Below are 17669 nucleotides of genomic sequence, written 5' to 3' on the forward strand. Positions count from 1 at the left end.
GAAAATGAGGTCCCCAGCATTTGGTTGCATGTTCTAAGATGCCTCTTGCATCACCTACCAGGACCAATTAGCAGACAATCCTTTACTAAAGACTAAAGTCAAGGAAACAGGCATCCTGGTGGTTACATTTTTACAGATCTTCAAATTCAATAAATGCAAACTTTTGCAACCTCCTAAAACTTGTATGTTTTTAACAGTGAGGAAAATTCTATGTGGATTAGTTTCCTAATTCTCACACAACCTCCTCATGACCAAGTATGGATGAGCCAGATGCACAGCCCAAGAGCTCTGCCCTGCCCTGCCCTGTAAGCCCCCTTTGAATTGAGCTCACAGCAGGGCTTGCCCTGGAGCCCCTCAGCCATGTCTCCTGACACCTTGCCCTGTTTATTGTTGAATGCTGTTTGTTCTCCAGTTTCCCCAAGTGTCATCAGTGGATGACCAGCTCATTAGCTCTCATTGGCCACTGGAAAAAAATTGAGTGTGAAAGTAGTTTTTGAGTTTGGGAGCTTTCATTATTTTAGGATTGATAACTTTAATAATGAATTTTGCACTAATACCTTAATGGACTGTATACTTTTTATCATGACCTGGCCATATTTGAAAAAATTTAGAATCACAATATTCTTGGGTCAGCAACAGAAGTGTGCACAGCTGTGAGGGATAGGGAAAGAAATTAAGCCATGAGTATGTAAAGGCATAAATCTAACTTTTACAATCAGGAAGTAATATTAAAATCACAACACATATATATGTACTTATGGTAAATTTGGAGCACATTTATGCATAAGATTCCCTCGAGGCTGCTCCCAAATGTGCTCATGTCCCTACATTACCTTATTACTCCTGCTAAGCATGATCCAAGGTCATAGAGTTCTTTAATTGCAAAAGGTAGAGGGCAAGTTGGATGTAGCCACCCACCAAATTTGCTGATAATCTTCACCTTCCCTCTTTCACTGCACACAGGTATTTCTCCCAGTTTGCAATGGAGCAAGTGGAATGCCACTTACTGGTGTATGATCTCAAATTTGCCTCCTACTCCGTTGGATGCGTATTGGTTTACACTGGTTTCTGTTCTCTACTTCTTGTTTCTAATTTCCAATAATTCTGAGGTGAGTAGCCTTCTCTATATTCATATGCGACAGTTTCATTATTTCCTTAAACTATGTTTCTTCAAGTGGGATTCATGAATCAAATCTTGTGGAAATATCCTTATTTTCCTGTGGTGCTGTGGAAGGGACCCAAGGCCTCCTGCATGCTAAGCAGTTGCTCCCCCACTGAGCTCCACCCCCAACTCTTGGATAAACTTTCAAGGAGGCTGGTGCTGATTGCTAGAGTGGGTAAAAATGACTAAATTTCTGTTATACAACTTCAATGATATTTGTTTTACTTTTATTTTAATTATGTGGTCTTAAATAAATACAAATTCTCCATATGTATACTATTAACATTAATTATGTTTTATACAATATAATTCATATTATAATTTTAATATAATTACCCAAAGTCAGATTTCAAAAATGTTTTATTGTTTTTCTTTTGCTTGTATGAGAGTTTCACCTGCATATATGTAATTGCAACATGTACATGCAATATCTCATAGAGGCCAGAAGAGGGTGTCAGATCCCCTGGAACTGGAGTTATGGAGGGTTGTTAGCCACTGTGTGGGTACTGGGAATCAAACTCAGGTCCTCTGAGAAAGCAGTTGGTGCTCTTGACTGCTGAGCCCTCTCTCCAGCCCCACCAAAGTCAGACTTTGCCGAGTTTCTGGAGATGAAATGGGATGCTGTTATAGTTGTACTAAGATTATGAGAGGAAACAGGCCTTGAAGGGAAGCATGCAGCATAATGAAGCATAATTCTAAAGTGTTCACACACTGACCTCTCAATCACAGAATTTGAATCCCTTCTGCAACCTGTGCTCTTTTTGTCCTTCTGTCTCCTCTCTCTACCTCAGTCCAAGAGGTGATCCTATGCCCAGTTCTATGTCTGTCTTATCTACACACACACACACACACACACACACACACACACACACACACATTAGTAGTGTTCCTGAAACAAAAAAAGTATCTCCGGATTTTATATTTAGCTTCAGTCGCTTCTGTGCCTTGTGAAAATGGGATCTTTCTGTTTGTCATCTTTTACAGTCTGATTTTGCATGCCATTTTCTGTTTCCAAGATCTGCTAACATGTCCACATGTTGCTGTGATTTATTCATTTTTAGGGCTGCATACCATTCCACTGTAAAAATGTGTCCCAGTTGGTCCATTCTCCGCTGCTGGATTTTCATCATTCTTTTGATGGGGTCTTCTTAGCTATGACAAGTCATGCTTCATACATGTTCTTTCCCAGAGTACCCAGGTCAGAGTTCCTTGGTCTATACTAGGAATGGGTGTTTCACAGGACATGCTAATATTCAGCCTTATCTGAGAACAGAAAATTGTTTTCAAAGATGTCATGCATATTATGTTGCTCCTCACTTTAGCACTACTGAAAGTGTGTTCATTTATTTTAGACAATATTCCCCTGTAGCCCCAGCTGGCCTGGAACTGACTATGTAGACCAGGCTGGCCTCAATCTCACAGATGTATGCCTACCTCTACTCCCAAGTGCTGGGATTAAAGGTATGGGCCACAACAACCAGCTTGTACCTAAAGTTTTTATTGTTGCTACTTAAAAATGCATAAAATAGCATCTCAGTATGGCCTTGATTTTCTGTTTACTAAGGCCTCTGATTGAAAGGCCTCCCTGACAATAGAAATCGATTTAAGCAGTCAGTGTCTTTGTGATTTTTGAAGTCTCCTATCCACAGTGATACACTTTTATTTATTTGTTTTTTTTTAATGCTCCAACCAATATTTTCTCAACATGAATACAGAGTAAGCATTTTAGTTCATTATACAACTCTATGATAAATGTGTTATATTCCATATATATAGTTGTTGGTGGTAGTGGTATACTTTTTAGTATTATTTAAGTATTTAATTGATAAAAGTTGGGATACAACATGGTGTTTTGAAATATGCATCAATTATAGAATGGTGGTTTATATGTTTAATTTCTTTCACTGCCATGGATTTATCGGAAAGTTTTACTTGACTCACACAAATGTGTTTTCCTCCCTATGGCTTCCTTTCTCCTGTATTGAAACCACACAGAAAGCAAAGGACAGATTAGCCAGCTTGTGCCCATGAAGCAACTGAGAGAATGAAAGCCAGATACTAATACATTAATTGGGTATAGATGAATTGTGACAGAGACCCAAACTATAGAGTCCTAAATATGAAAATATTTCTCAAGAAAGCAATTTCACCATTTCATGACTTTTGAGAATGGGGAAAGAGACCACTCTAACCCCATTGGCTAGTGCTTGGCCCTATGATCTCAACTAGCTTACAGATAGACTGGAAAATCCAAATAAAATTATATTACTAAGGGAAAAGAGGAGGATGGAGATGTAGAGGGAAAACCAAGTCATTCATGTTGGCACAGCAGAAATGTAGCATTAACAGCTTAACAGCATTGTAGAGATAGAATTGTCTGCTTCTTGTAGTCATCCTCCACGTCTTGTCATATAGAAAAAATATCAATTTAATTAAGTCTCATTATTGCTAATACTATGGTAGGGTTTTTAAATACGAGTAAATATGCATAATAAAATTTACCTTGTTACTCATTTCTAGGCATACAGATGAGTAGTACTAAGTACATTCACATTGTGTGAACATCAGTAGTGATTCACAGAACTTGTTTTATCTCACAGAACTGAAACTCTCTACCCATTAAGCAACCCCTGATTCCCTGTCTCCTCCAGCCCCTTGCATGACACCATTTCGATTCTTCTATTCACATGACTTCTTTCAGTCTGTTAACGTGACTCATCCAGATCTCTGTCTAGCATACCACACGGACTCACATGGATAATCTCTTGATGTGTGAATCAAAAATCACCAACTACCAACTGGAGTGGGATGAAGAGGGAGGGATCCTTGACCTTAGTCCCCATCATGACCCAATTTCAGCAGGATGTAGCGAGAACTGAAGTTGACATCTATATATTCCTTTGACCCCATCTTTCTCTAATTCTGCTCCATAAAGTTTTTTCTTTTTTTTAACTTAAAAAAAACTTTACTGAGAATTTCATACATGCATATAAGGTGTTTTGATCAAATCCATGCCTATTTCTGCCCCTCCAACACCTCCCATATCTCCCTATCACAATGTTTGTTTTCTATTACTGATCAGTAGAAATTCAACTGGTTCTTACTATAGTGGCCTTGTATTTAGTCAAATTATTATTTTAATAATTGTTCTTTGAGATGTAGAGGCATTCTGGGTAAACAAATACATCAAATGAGAATCTAGTTGTCTTCTTTCCACCTCCCAAATTTTTATACAGTTCTTTTTCAAAGAAAAAATTCTGTAGTAACCAGGACTCCAAGCAATAATGAACAGAAATAATGGTATCAGTCATTCTACAGAGATTACACCTATATGCTTGCCATGGTCCTACGATGGCTCACTGTGGTCCTACATGGCTCGCCATGGTAATGGTCTTGCTCTGGTCTCCTGAAAGGGGCTGGCTCTCTTTCTGTTTTCTCATTCCCTTCTCATCTGGACTTGCTGACAACGTTACACTGGCCTCTCAAAAATGAGTCTGAGAATATTCTTTCAGAAATATTTTCTATACTAGTTTATTCATTTTGGAGTTTTTCTACTCCTAAAAATTTCTAAAATTTTCATGAAACTCCTTAAAGTAGCCTGTACTATTATTTATTTTCCTTCATTTTAACAAAGATTTTAAAAATATTTTATTTATTATTTTTATTTTATGTATATGAGTGAATTACCTGCATGCGTGTAAGCGCACCCATGTTGTGCTATGCCCATGGAGGTCAGAAGAGGACATAGGAATCCCTTGGAACTGGAATTATGAATGGTTGTTAGCTGCCATGTGGGTGCTAGGAATTGAACCCATGTCCTCTACAAGAACCACCAGTGCTCTTAACCACTGAATCAACTCTCCAGCCCACTTTTAACAAAGCTTTTAACTACTTAATTTGTTAAAAGATGTTAGAACTCTTCTGGCTTTCTGTTTTTCTCATAAATATCAGGAAATTATGTTTTCCTGAGATTGTACCCACTTCCCCAAATTTTTCAAATTTATTGGCCTGCAGTTGTCAACAGTGCCACTACTGCATGACCAACCTTTTCTGTATCCATGTTCTCATTTATTCTTGATAAGATATATTTAAATTTTTCTCTTATAGTACACTCTGAGAAGTTTGTATTGTTTATTAGAAAAAGAAACTTTAAAGACTTGCTGATCTTTCATACTGCATCTTTTATCTATGGGCCATTATTTTATGTTCCTTATTATTTTTATGTTAGGGGTAGGTGGGGGAGAGTATAGGGCTTTTGTTTTTTAATCAGCTTTGAAACTGGTTACTCAGGTTATTATTTTCTTCTTTTTCTTTTTTTTGGCCTTTAAAAAATGTGTATTAGTGTTCTGTCTGCATATGTGTAAGTGCACCACATGCATGCAATGCCCATAGATGTCAATAAAGGGCATTGGATTCCTTGGAAATGGAGTTATGGAAGTTGTGAATTGTCGTGTGGGTACTGGGAACCAAAACTAGATACTCTGCAAAAACAACCAGTGCTCTTAATTGCTAGACCATCTCTTCAGCTCCATGTTGTGCACTTTTGAGACAGGGTCTTGTTGTATAGCCCAGGCTGGTCTGAAAGTTGTAATCTCCCCACCTCTGTATCCTGAGTGCTGGAATTGCAGGCATGCAGTACCACACTGGCACTAGTCTTTCTTTTCAGTATTTACATCTACACATTTTTGCCCACTTTCTGACAGTATACAAAATCTGACATGCAGCATTTTCATAGTAATTAAATTTCAGCTAGTTATAATTTTAACCATAATTTTGTCTTTGACCAATGAGCTACTTAAATTGCTATAAGATTTTCAAATTTCCAGAACCTGAGCTATATGTCATCTGATTCAGTTGCATTGTGCTAAGGAAAATAGCCTGTATGTCCCCTGTCCTTTGACATTTTTGAGATTTACCCTGTGGCCTACTATGTGGCATTTGGGGTGGTTAGAGGTGAATGTGGCTTGAATGCTTGACAAAGGGCTGGTTTCTAATGGTTGGGTGGAGAGTTCTGCATCAGTCTCATAACTTATCTGTGTGTCAGATCTCCTCATCTTTAATTTTTGTGAATATTCCATAATTCTGGTGTTTTGACAGTTCTTCCCAGTTTGTATGGAAGGCACACATGTGAGTAATGAATCCCTGGACTGGGGCTGGGAGTGCACGGAAAAGGCAGGGGACTCCTTGGCATGACAGTGCAGGGGGTGAGGTGGCAGCTTGGGTACAGGGTACAGCATCAGAACTGCTAGAACAGGGCTCTCTGCTGACTTGCTGTGAGGTGAGTACTCTAGCTTCAAGCAATTTCTGTATCATTTCCATCTGTTGGATGAGAAGCTGGGCTGGCCGGGCCAGGGTCTGACTTCTCTATTCAATAACCATGATTCTGAGCTTATGCTGTATGGGTGCTAGGTGAGACTCTCTAGCCAGTGCCCTCAAAGACTTGCCAGCTAGTCTAGTGGGAGCCATCCTAATACGTGTGTGTGTGTGTGTGTGTGTGTGTGTGTGTGTGACAGAGAGTCTTATGTTGTTCATGATAGGCATACAGGATAGGGCACTTATACATGCTGAGGGTATCACAGCACACCAGGAGGGCAAGGCTGCAGCCTCAAGGAATGGCAGCCAGGCATCAGGCATTCTGGAAAGGCTCTAGCCTATTGGATGCCTTTGGCCTCTGGGCTCCACTTCTCCATTCTAGCAGGCAGCAGACTTTGATTTTCCAGCTCAGGAAGCTGTGGTAGGTGAAAAGCAGAAGTGGTCAAAGCTTCCTGGGTGTTTCTTTCCCTCCTGGGTGGCATGGACAAGTCAAGCCCTGGAGGAAGTTTCAAGAGGCTGGTGTCCAAGATAACTGACTATGTGGAATCACTTGAAAGCTGGTTGCCAACATTGGAAAAGGAGTGCTTTCACATAAAGTAGAACCACTTGGTACATCTGAAAACTCTGGTTCTCACCTAAACACAGCTCTGTCAGTCCCCACACACTATCTTCAGGTTCTATCTGTACTGTCCTTTCTTATAGCACACTTAGAGCAGATAGAGTGAAATTATACTATGGACTTCCACGAATAGGAGGAATATTTTAAAGTCTACAGGACTGCAGAATGTGTGTCCCTGGATAGGACTCCTATATTAAACTTCACCCATCCACGGCTCAGGGACCATTGCGGACGAGGGGACGGAAAGATTGTAAGAGCCAGGGCTGATGCATCAACACAGGGAAGCAGAGGCTTTGAGACCACTGGAAACGTGTTCGTGTGAACTTGTAGCAATGCTGACAGCATCTGTAAGACTTATGCTGATTTAATCAGACAAACTCAGCATGGAGTGGGAGAAATGGGCAGCAGGCCCCAACCCTAGCCAAGGAACTATTGACAAATGATTACTGTAAGGTGAGGAAGAGTAGATAACCTTTAAGGGAGTGAGTCTAAATAGTCTGACTAGACTCTAATGGATGAACTTGCATAAAGGGACACCTGGATAGAAACTTGACCAGATAGGACTTAACAAATTTGAAAGAATACCTGAAATCTGGTGGTGGTGGAGTTTAAGGGGTGGGGAGGGGGTCTAAATTTGATTAAGATGTATTATACGACATGTACAAGAACTTAATAAAATGTTAAAAATGGAAAACAAAGAAATTTTTTGAGTATTTTTATCTATCTATCTATCTATCTATCTATCTATCTATCTATCTATCATCTATCTATTTATTGGTCTTTTTGAAGCAGGGTCTCCCTGTAAGCCCCAGCTGTCCTGGAACTCACTATGTAGACCAGGCTGGCCTTGAACTCACAGAGATCTGCGTGCTTCTACCTCCCAAGTGCTGGGACTATAGGCACGCGCCATCACGCCTGGCTTGTTTTAATTTTTTATTTTTATCATGTTGGGGATCAAATCCAGAACCTTGTGCATGCCAGGTAAGTGCTCTACCACAGAGCTACACACCCAACTCTTATTTTTGCTGTTTTGGGGTGGGGTTTTTTGTATTTCGGTTTTTTGGAAGAGTTTCACCATGTAGCTGAATTTAGCCTGGAACTTGCAAACCTCTTGCCTCAGCCTCCCTGAGTGCTGGGATTACAGGTGTTCAGCATCTCACCAGACTGGATATACTTCTTGATGAAGGTGAAAACTGATCTTATTTTCAGTAAGTAAATAAATAAAATAAAATGTGTGTGTGTGGGGGGGAAGGATAGAACTTTAAGACACTAAAATGAACTAAATTGTTTTGCTAGAACATGATCTCTCTCCCTTTCATGCCCAGAAAGAACAAAAGTAAGTGACTGTGTCAAAGGAGGTAGTGGACATCTGTCCATCAGGGCAATCTGACAATCTCTATTTGGACAGCTGGACCTTTGGGGTAGGTGTCAAAGGCTGCCAGGAAGGTGGCACAGGCTGCTGGCCGAGTGCCTGGGTTCAAGCCAGCCCTGAGGGCCACCTCTGTGTGGACTTGGGTATGTCATACACCTCCTGTGGTTTGGTTTCTTCCTCTGTCAGAGGCTGGCCAGAGTTAATAGCCAACACAGGAAGCGATGATGGGGGTCATGCAACTGCCATGTCCTCAGAGAGCCTCAGGCCCGGGAAGAAGTGCTTCAGTAGCTGGCTGTTATTCCCAGAGGTTAACAAGGGACAGTTCATGCCTGTCAGCTCAGTTGGAGGCTCTAGACTTGACATCATGTTGCTTTAGACTTTAAAAAGTGGCATTTCTTGGGGGCTGGAGAGATAGCTCAGCGATTAAGAACACTGACTGTTCTTGCAGAAGAACTGGGTTTGAATCTCTTCACCCACGTGGCAGCTAACATCTGTCCATAACGCCAGTTCCAAGGGATCTGACAGTCCCTTCTGTCCTTCACGGACATTGCATGACACGGGTGCACTTACCTACATGCAGGTAATACACACATACACATAAAATAAAAATAATAAAATATTAAACAAAAATTTTTTAAAAAGTGGCATTTCTTGCACATTGTACTAGTTGAGCCTGTATTGATAGCAAATTCCCTCCAAGATGGACAACTGCACTTGACTTTGTAAACTTGAGTGGGAAAAAAGTTGCATCCATGTTCTCTGACCTTGAAAGGAAGCCTAACACTTCCAAAAGGGAAGAAGAGTGTGGCACACAAACCGCAGTGATGTTACCTTACAGGTGGCTATTCTGGGCAGAAGTCAGGTATTTTCCTTTGTGATCCTGCCTTTGCAGATAACTAAATATCCTTTGCAAGCATGGAGATGGCACCTGCCATTTAATCTATGACTGGACCCTATTGTTTCCCGTATAGGGAAAGGAGCCCACACACTTCTCTCTCACAGGTTCATTTAAAAAATTTAAATGTAAATATACCTATGTTTCGATGTTTCTGACTTATTTTACAATCCTTATCTGCTTTAATTTGGGCATTTAAAACTGTTACTCAGATGGCCCTGGTTGCATACATCTGTAATCCCAGCATTTGGGAGGTTGAGGCAGGAGATTAAGAGTTCAAGTCCAGCCTGGGCCACACAGTGAACTTTGTCTCAAAAACCCAAGAGACATGAATGTAGCTCAGAGATACAGTCTGTCTAGTGTGCACAAGGACACTGGGTTTGATCCCAGTGTCGCAAAACCTGCTCCTTTGAGAGGACACTAATCAACCTCCCTGGATTTAGAAGGGCCTATGGCATAAATAGAAAGACAGGGTTGAGCTGAGTGTGGTGGCTTGTACCTTTAATCTCACCACTCAGGAGGCAAAGGTAGGTGGATCTCTGTGAGATCGAGGCTAGCCTGGGCTACATAGCCAGTTCCAGGCCAGCTGGGGTTACATGGAGACACATTGTCTCAAAAAAAGAAAGAAGGAAAGAAAGAGAAATAAAGAAAAAGGAAGGAAGGAAGGAAGGAAGGAAGGAAGGAAGGAAGGAAGGAAGGAAGGAAGGAAGGGTTGAAGAGTAAGCTGGGGGTAAGGGGCAGAATTTCTGTTCCAGCCTCAAGGCTGAGGGGCTACTGCAAGGTCTGGGTTCCAGGATGCACTTGACCTACCAGTAGGGGTCTTTGGGTAGAAAACCACCCTGAGGCCACACTTCAGACCTCCAGTTATGGGGAGGGTGGCAGGGGAAAACTTATGGAGGGTACTTCCGCAACCCGTGGTGAACCTTGGTGCACCTGCTCCCTCCCACCCACAGCAAGGCAAGCAGAAGCCAAATAACAAGGGCTTCCTTCTCCTCTGCCTGTAGAGAACTGAAAGGAACCTACAGCCTCTGGCTGTGGCTGTAGCTTCCTTCCTTGTCAGTCACGTGGGGCTTGGTTCCTTTCCCTTGGAGCCTGGGGTCACACAGCTCACTGCCTGCCTTGCCAGGAGCCAGGACAGAGCACCAGCATGAGTTCTGGGGTCCACATGCTGAGAGTTCTCCTCTTCCTCTTGGGTAAGTGGGGAGAGGGTAGAAATGGGGTGGATGTGACCCTTTGCCACCGTGGCAGCCTAGTGAGCACATACTGGACTGGAGACCCATGGGTCTTCATCTCTGAGGCAGGGATATGTTCTTCCAGACAGATGGCCTTTCTGACTTGGATTTGACAGTATGTAATGATACTTTCATTGCTTTTCAACTGCTACTTACAGATAAATGCTGGGCTGAGGGAGAAGGGGAAAGGCTGTGGAGAGGAGCTGCAGGCTTGGGATCTAGAATAGTCAGTTTCTAGATTTTTTATTGCTTACAAACTAGAATGTGCTTCAGACACTGTGGAAGAAAGCAAATATTTGTATATTTACTTTATAGAATTGTGAGAGAACTGAGTTAAACTTAAGTGACTCAAATCAAGATAATTACACAGAAAGAGAAAACAGGCAGGCGGTGCTGCTGCCCAGGTCATGGTGACTAAGTGTCATTAGACAGTGGGGTGGACCCTGCCACTCAGAGCAATCTTTGTTTTTTAAAAATCATTTTACTGCTGAGCAATAAAAGATGAAAGAAAGGAAAGAGTCAGGAGTCAAGTGGGACCAACCGGAAAGGGAAAAATAAAAGAAACACCCAGAACTGGAGACAAGTTTTGCATGATTTGTTAGAAACATGTAGATGGCGACAGGCAGTAATGGGGGCGACATGGGATTTGAGAAAGTCCCTTTGACCTTTTGATGTAACTGTCATTTCTTTGGAAAGGCAGTGGCTGAATGTTTAATAATTCCTTTCCTGGACGTTGCCCTGGACAACATGGAAAGGCAAACAGTCTGCCTTTCCCAAGGCAGACCTCCACGTGAGCCTGCGGCAGGCAGAGCTAGTGAAGACCTGGGTCTTGGGAGTTAGCTAGGTGTCAAGTCAGACACCCTCAGTTTACCCATGGCCAGGAGTCCCTGATAGCAGAGAGAGAGAGCAGAGCCAACAAGCAGGAATTAAGGTGCAGAGGGCAGTTAAACTGTTCCTGCAGAGCAAAGGGGCAGAACTCAGCAGAAATTCTGACATTGGTTTCTGCTTTGAGCGAATACAAAGACACAAACCAGTTTGTCCCCAGGGCAAAAAAGGAAGTTTAAGAAACCCAAATTATATTAACAGGCAATTCACTAATGAATTATAGACAATAAGCTCTGAAGATATTCAAACAGACAAATAATAAAAGAAATAATAATACATGGCTTTTCTGAGTGCTTTTTGATGTGCCGAGTACCCGGCTGAAATTTATCTTAGCTCAACCAACCCCACTACCCTCTGTTACCACGACTTCCAGATAAGGGATGCCTGCTTTATAGTGCTTTCATATACAGGTGGAGAGGGAGTGCTAAACTGCCAGAATGTGAATTTTTGATCTATGTGCCAGCGCAGATAAATTAAGCAAGCAAGTACCTTATCTGTGCTCAGTTTTCTCCTCTACCAGGTGGGGGTAACCATCCAACCCACCTTCCAGGGCTGTTGAGGGAATAAAATCTGTTCCCACCTTCAAATTACTTAGCACAGCATCTGACAGGTGGTCCACTGTCAAGATCTGGCTTTAGGAGACTGATTCAACTTCACAGGGGGCAATTTGGAAAAAAGAAAGCTGCTTACAACTTTTGACCCAGAAACTCCATGTCAAAGAATTTATCCTAATGAATCAATGTGGTAAAAAATTCTCAAAATGTTTAATGGACTGCTCTCCAGCACAGCTAATGTCATAATAAAAAAACATTTGTAGGAATATGACAAACCAATGACCCCCTAATGTTCCTATCATATCTCATATGCTGAGATGAAAGACAGGACTTTCTAGGAACCAACTTGGATGGAGCAGAGGAACAATGTGACAGTTATGGAGCCAAAGTCATGCAGGTAGAGTTGGGAATTGTGTGTTTTCTTACCTGCCTCCCAAAATTGAATGGAAGGAAATACAAAATGATTATTAGTACCTTTTGCTCTTCTCAGTAAGTAGGATTGTGGGGTGTTTTCTTTTAGTTTCATTCTATTGGGACTTTATAATGATGTATTCCTTATTACAATAAATACATATATGGATAAACTGTGACACAATAGCCTATTAAAGCAAGTTAAAAGGGAAAAATGAGTTTAATTTATTGAATATGAAAAGAACCTAGAGAATTATATAGTAGAATCTGCCATCAAAGGGCCTGTCAGGTGTATGTGAACTGTGCCTGAGGGACCTTGAGGGGATCTGAAGGGCTGTCTCTGCCCATCGCCCTGTAATGTCTAGACTCACACGTGTGAGGAGCCGACCAGGGACCCCATGTGACAGTTCTCACATACGATAAATGGAGAGCTACTGAAAAATGACTTTTGAATTAAAAAAATTATTGTGGTGTATGTGTGTGTGTGTGTGTGTGTGTGTGTGTGTGTTGCATGCATATCATGGTCCATGTTAGATAAGTCAAAGGAGAACTTGTGGGAGTCTGTTCCCTCCTTCCACTTTGTAGCTTCTGGGAATCGACCTCAGGTCCCCAGTCTTGGTGGCAAGCACCTTTACTGGTTGAACCATTGAAATTGGCTTCTTTTGAATACTTTGAGTCGCCCCTTTTCCCTTTCTCTTTTGAGAATCTTGCTATGTAGCTCAGGCTGGCCTGGACCTTGAATTCCTCCATCTTCAGCCTTCTAAATGCTAAGATTACAGGTGTGCACCCGACTCTAAAGACGTGTTTTAAATCTAGATTATGTAATAAAAAATCCATAGAACCAACACCCTGAACTAACAGGCATTAAAATTTTTTTGATTTAAAAGGTATGTCTATCCAAAGCCAACACATTCATAGAATAAACATCAGCTCTAGAGGTCTTTCCCACTGGATTTCTCTCCTTGCTGTCCACTGGGAACATCCCACTGACTTGGCTGGGCTTTATAGCAGTCATTTTTCTTGCTGGGACAGTCTAACAAAGGAAACTCAAGGACAGAAAGGTTTATTTTGGCTCACAGATTGAGGTTAGATTGCTCTGGAAACATCCCCATAGATACAACCTGAGAATTGTCTCCTGGGTGAGTCTAAACCCCTTCTAGTTGGCAATTAGGATTAACCATCGCAGGCTTCTTTCTTGTGTGGCTTTAAAAGCTTTGCAGGAATCCATATGGCCTAGTCAACTGGTTGCTCTATCGCCTATTCTCACATTGTGGTTCAAATCCATTCATTTCACCTATTCTACAAACCTCTACTGAAACACTCTATCATTTACCCACTTATTTGTCCATTACCCCATATGCATGGAATTTAGCTGTTGTTATTTGGTGGTGGTGGTGGTGGTGGTATGTGCTGGGATTTGAACTCAGGGCTTTGTGTATACTAGGTAAGCACTATGCTGCTGAGCTACACACCCAGCCCATGATGGAATTTTTATTGCTTCTAACAGTGTATGTTGTGTATGTGTGTTGCATGTGTACATGTGGTGTATGTGTGTGGTATATGCATGAGTGTGCATATGCACACACCCATATTTTCAGAGGCCAAAGCAGGATGTTAGGTGTCTTTGTCTGTCACCCTCTGCCTTATTGCTTTGAGACAGTCTGTCACTAAACTGGAAGCTCACCATTTTGCCTAGACTGGCCAGATAGCTCTTAGGAGCTGCCCATTTCTTAGGAGCTGCCCATTTCTATCCCCAGCATTAGGGTTGCAGGTAGGCCAGCCATGCCGATTTATTTGGGTGCTGGGGATTCAAACCCAAATCCTCATGCTTGCCGTTGTGAGCCATATCCCTAACCACGTCTACCTTTCTTACCAATAATCATTGTTGTGAAGAGCCCCCCTTTGCCTTTCTTCACACACATACACACACGCACACGCACACACACACACACATACACACACACACACACCTCTTTTCCTAGTGGGCAGCTGTAGATGGGGCATGGACGCACGCGCACACACACACGCACACGCACACGCACGCGCACACGCACACGCACACGCACACACACACACACACACCTCTTTTCCTAGTGGGCAGCTGTAGATGGGGCATGGCCATGTGTGTGTATGTGCAGCGTCCTCCTTCAATTGGATATCATGAAATCACTCTCCACCAGTGGGATATAGACACAGCTGGAGCTACATATACGGTAATGCTAAATATTATCAGAATTATCAGCTTTTGCCAAGTAGAGGGGTGTAAAATATTATCTCAAAGTTTTTAGGTTGTGGGTTCCCAGTTACTAGTGAGATTAACCCTTTTCTCTCCATTTACAAGATAGCCAATATTCTTTTTCTGTAAAATTTCTATTATATACATTTTCCTGAGCTTTATTAGTTATTGGTCTTTTATGTATTGTTTCTGGATATTAATTATTTGCCCACCTCCATGTTGCACATGTCTTTTCCTGGTGTTATTGTTCATCTCCTGTCATGTTGTGTTTTGCCAGAAGTCCAAAAATGTAATGGAAGCAAATGCATATATCTATTCTTTCATGTGTGTGTATTTGGCTTTTTTCTGTCTTGCTCGCCTGGAAAGTTTTTATTTAACTTGACACAACCAATTGTCATGTAAGAAGAGGGAGTTTCAATTGAAGGATTTCCCAGATCAGACTGGCCTGTGGTTATGTCTGTGGGAAACTGTCTTAGTGGTTGATGGATGTGGGAGGGTCCAAGACACTGTGGGCAGTGCTGCCCTGGGGGCATGCAGGCCTGGGTTGCATAAGGAAGCTAGTTAAGCATGAGGCAGAAGGAGCAAGCCAGTAAATAGGGTTTCTCCGCGGTTTCTGCTCGAGTTCCTGCACTGACTTCCTGATGATGGACTGTAACCTGTCAGCTGAAATAAATCCTTCCCTCCCCAGGTTGCTTTGGGTCATGATATTTATCACAGCAACAGAAAAGCAAACTAGAACAATGTCTGAGAAACATTTTTAAGTTGTTTAGATGGGTTACATTCTTCATGAGTAAGACTTTATTTGAAATGTATTTTTGTGTGTGGCTTACTAAAAAGATATAGTTTAGTTTTCCATAGGTAATAGGAATACTCCTAATATTTACTTTAGTGTCTTTCATTTCCTCCCTTTTGGCAGTGTTTCTTCCATTCTATACCCATTTAATAGATATGTGAACTACCAGTGGGTATCCTGTTCTGGGCCATGAGCATGGATCTGTTTATATTTGGATAGTGTCATACTATTTTGTTTACAACAGCTTATGAATCTTGATCGCTCATTGGTAAGGGTGCACCCTCTGTTTGGTGCTGTTCTTAGAATCTTCTTGACTCTGAACTCTCCTTCCTCTCTCTGGTGGAGTGCTTTCCTCAAAAGCATGCTGAAAACCCACTTCCTGAGAGTAAGCCCTGTGTGTGGCTTCCCTCAGTACGGCCCCATGGGCCTCAATTGCCTCTCAAAAATAACCCCAAAGAACATGTTGTTATAATTATGCCCATTTTGACAGATGAGGAAACCGAGGCACACAGAAAGAAAGTCGCCTATCAGAGATCATAGAACACTTAAGTGCAGAGCTGGGATTCAAAATGAGGCATTTTGATGCCTTAAAGCTGTACCTTCAATCCTAACAACAAACCACCTCTCTGATGACAACGGAAGGAGGTATCACCATGAAAACACTCACATGACTTCTAAACTGTTTTGTGCAAATTTTTATTTCAAATTTAAAAGTTGCAACAAAAATGGAAGGATATGTTATATTCAGGAGAGCTGCTTGTTTAAAGCAATCCACCCTGTTGACTCGTCTGTATTTCTTTTTCTCTGTGTGTACACATAGATCTTATTCTGAGAACCATTTGAGGGCAAACTGTATTTACCCAAGGTTCTCTTTAACCCCTAAATCCATCAGTGTGTGTTTTCTAAGACTAGAGATGTGCTCAGCAGTGCAGATGGAGCTGGAGGACAAGATGTGAATTGAGAAAAGCTGGGTACAGAAAGACAGGTACTGCGTGTGCTTATGTATGTGGAAGATGAAAGAGAGGATCCCAAGGGAACAGAGCAGTGGTCTCTGGAGACAGAGCAGAGGGCATAGAGAGAGAGGCTGGAGAACAGGCAGACCCATGTCCGTGGGAGGAAGTAGCACTGGTGTTCTGTGGCCCAGCAAGGTGACTGTGGTCTACAGCAATTTATGGAATATTTTAAAATAGCTAGAAGAGTCTCAAGTTTCCCAACATGGAGACATGATGAAGTTGCCAGGTCGCCTTATCTGACCACTGCATATTGTACATTGTACATTGTACATTGTGCGTGGAACTATTCTATACCTATAAATACATGCAAAATCATGTGAAAGTAAAAATGAAGACAGAATTGAGGCATTCTCTTACATAACTATAGTAGTCACGAATCTTAAAAATTTTAACATTAATAAAAATATTTTCATATTATCCGCTGACCACATTCCATTATTTCCAATAGTGGCTGTTACATTCCCAGTGTAGGGGCAGCTCTTTCCTGGCATAACCGCACCACTTTAGCCTTTGGTAGGCTAGAGTGTCTGCATAGCCTCAGCCATTCAGACAGTTACATTTTTGAAGCCCATAGCTCGATGCCTCCACCCCACCACTGCAATGGTATTTTGGGATTGCCTGATGCTTCCTAGTGGTTTCCCCCATGTGATCCATTTCCCACCAGAAAGCAAAGTTGCTAACGCCGTCATCTTTAGCTTCGCGTCTGGAGATAAGGTGCTGTGTTGGAAAGACTGAAGTGCTTTTGACCTTATGATAAAAGACACACGATCAGGTTTTGAACTGTGGTCATCAACTGCTACTTAAATACCAACTGATCAATATTTTGAAGTTTTGCTAAAATATCGATCTAAGACTAGCCATTGGTAATAGCTAGTAAAATCTCTCCTTGGCGTTTTATTACAGGTCTGCATCTTCCTTCTAAAAATGTTGCCATATAAAGTATTCCTATGGCCTCTAATTTCAGCAGAAATGTCACCCATCTGTCTTTTTTTAATGGTGCTGGAAAGCATCTGCTAAAATCTATGTATTATTATAATCATGAGAATAAAAGAAATACAATATCACTTTAATTACATTCCAGGGCCTAAAACATCCTTCACTGAAGGAGCCAGAGTTATTGAAGAGAGAGGGTTTTTTTTTCTGCCTTAATTTATAATGAAAAGATGGCAGAGGCCGGGGTAAAG

General features: G+C 41.7%; 1 protein-coding gene across 4 annotated transcripts in view; it reads left to right on the forward strand.

The window, feature by feature from the left end:
- The first annotated feature begins 10481 nt into the window (after window positions 1-10481).
- Window positions 10482-17669, forward strand: part of Tmem273 (transmembrane protein 273) — a 42612-nt gene continuing 35424 nt past the window's right edge. For all 4 annotated transcript variants that reach the window (XM_008834118.3, XM_029564059.1, XM_029564058.1 and 1 more), the window contains exon 1: window positions 10482-10554. In XM_008834118.3, coding sequence (XP_008832340.1) covers window positions 10509-10554 — 46 coding nt within the window. In that variant the 5' untranslated portion in view covers window positions 10482-10508. The remainder of the gene's footprint in view (window positions 10555-17669) is intronic.

This window comes from Nannospalax galili, unplaced genomic scaffold (genome assembly GCF_000622305.1).
Source record: "Nannospalax galili isolate Female #2095 unplaced genomic scaffold, S.galili_v1.0 scaffold996, whole genome shotgun sequence".
In the NCBI taxonomy this organism is placed as follows: Eukaryota; Metazoa; Chordata; class Mammalia; order Rodentia; family Spalacidae; genus Nannospalax; species Nannospalax galili.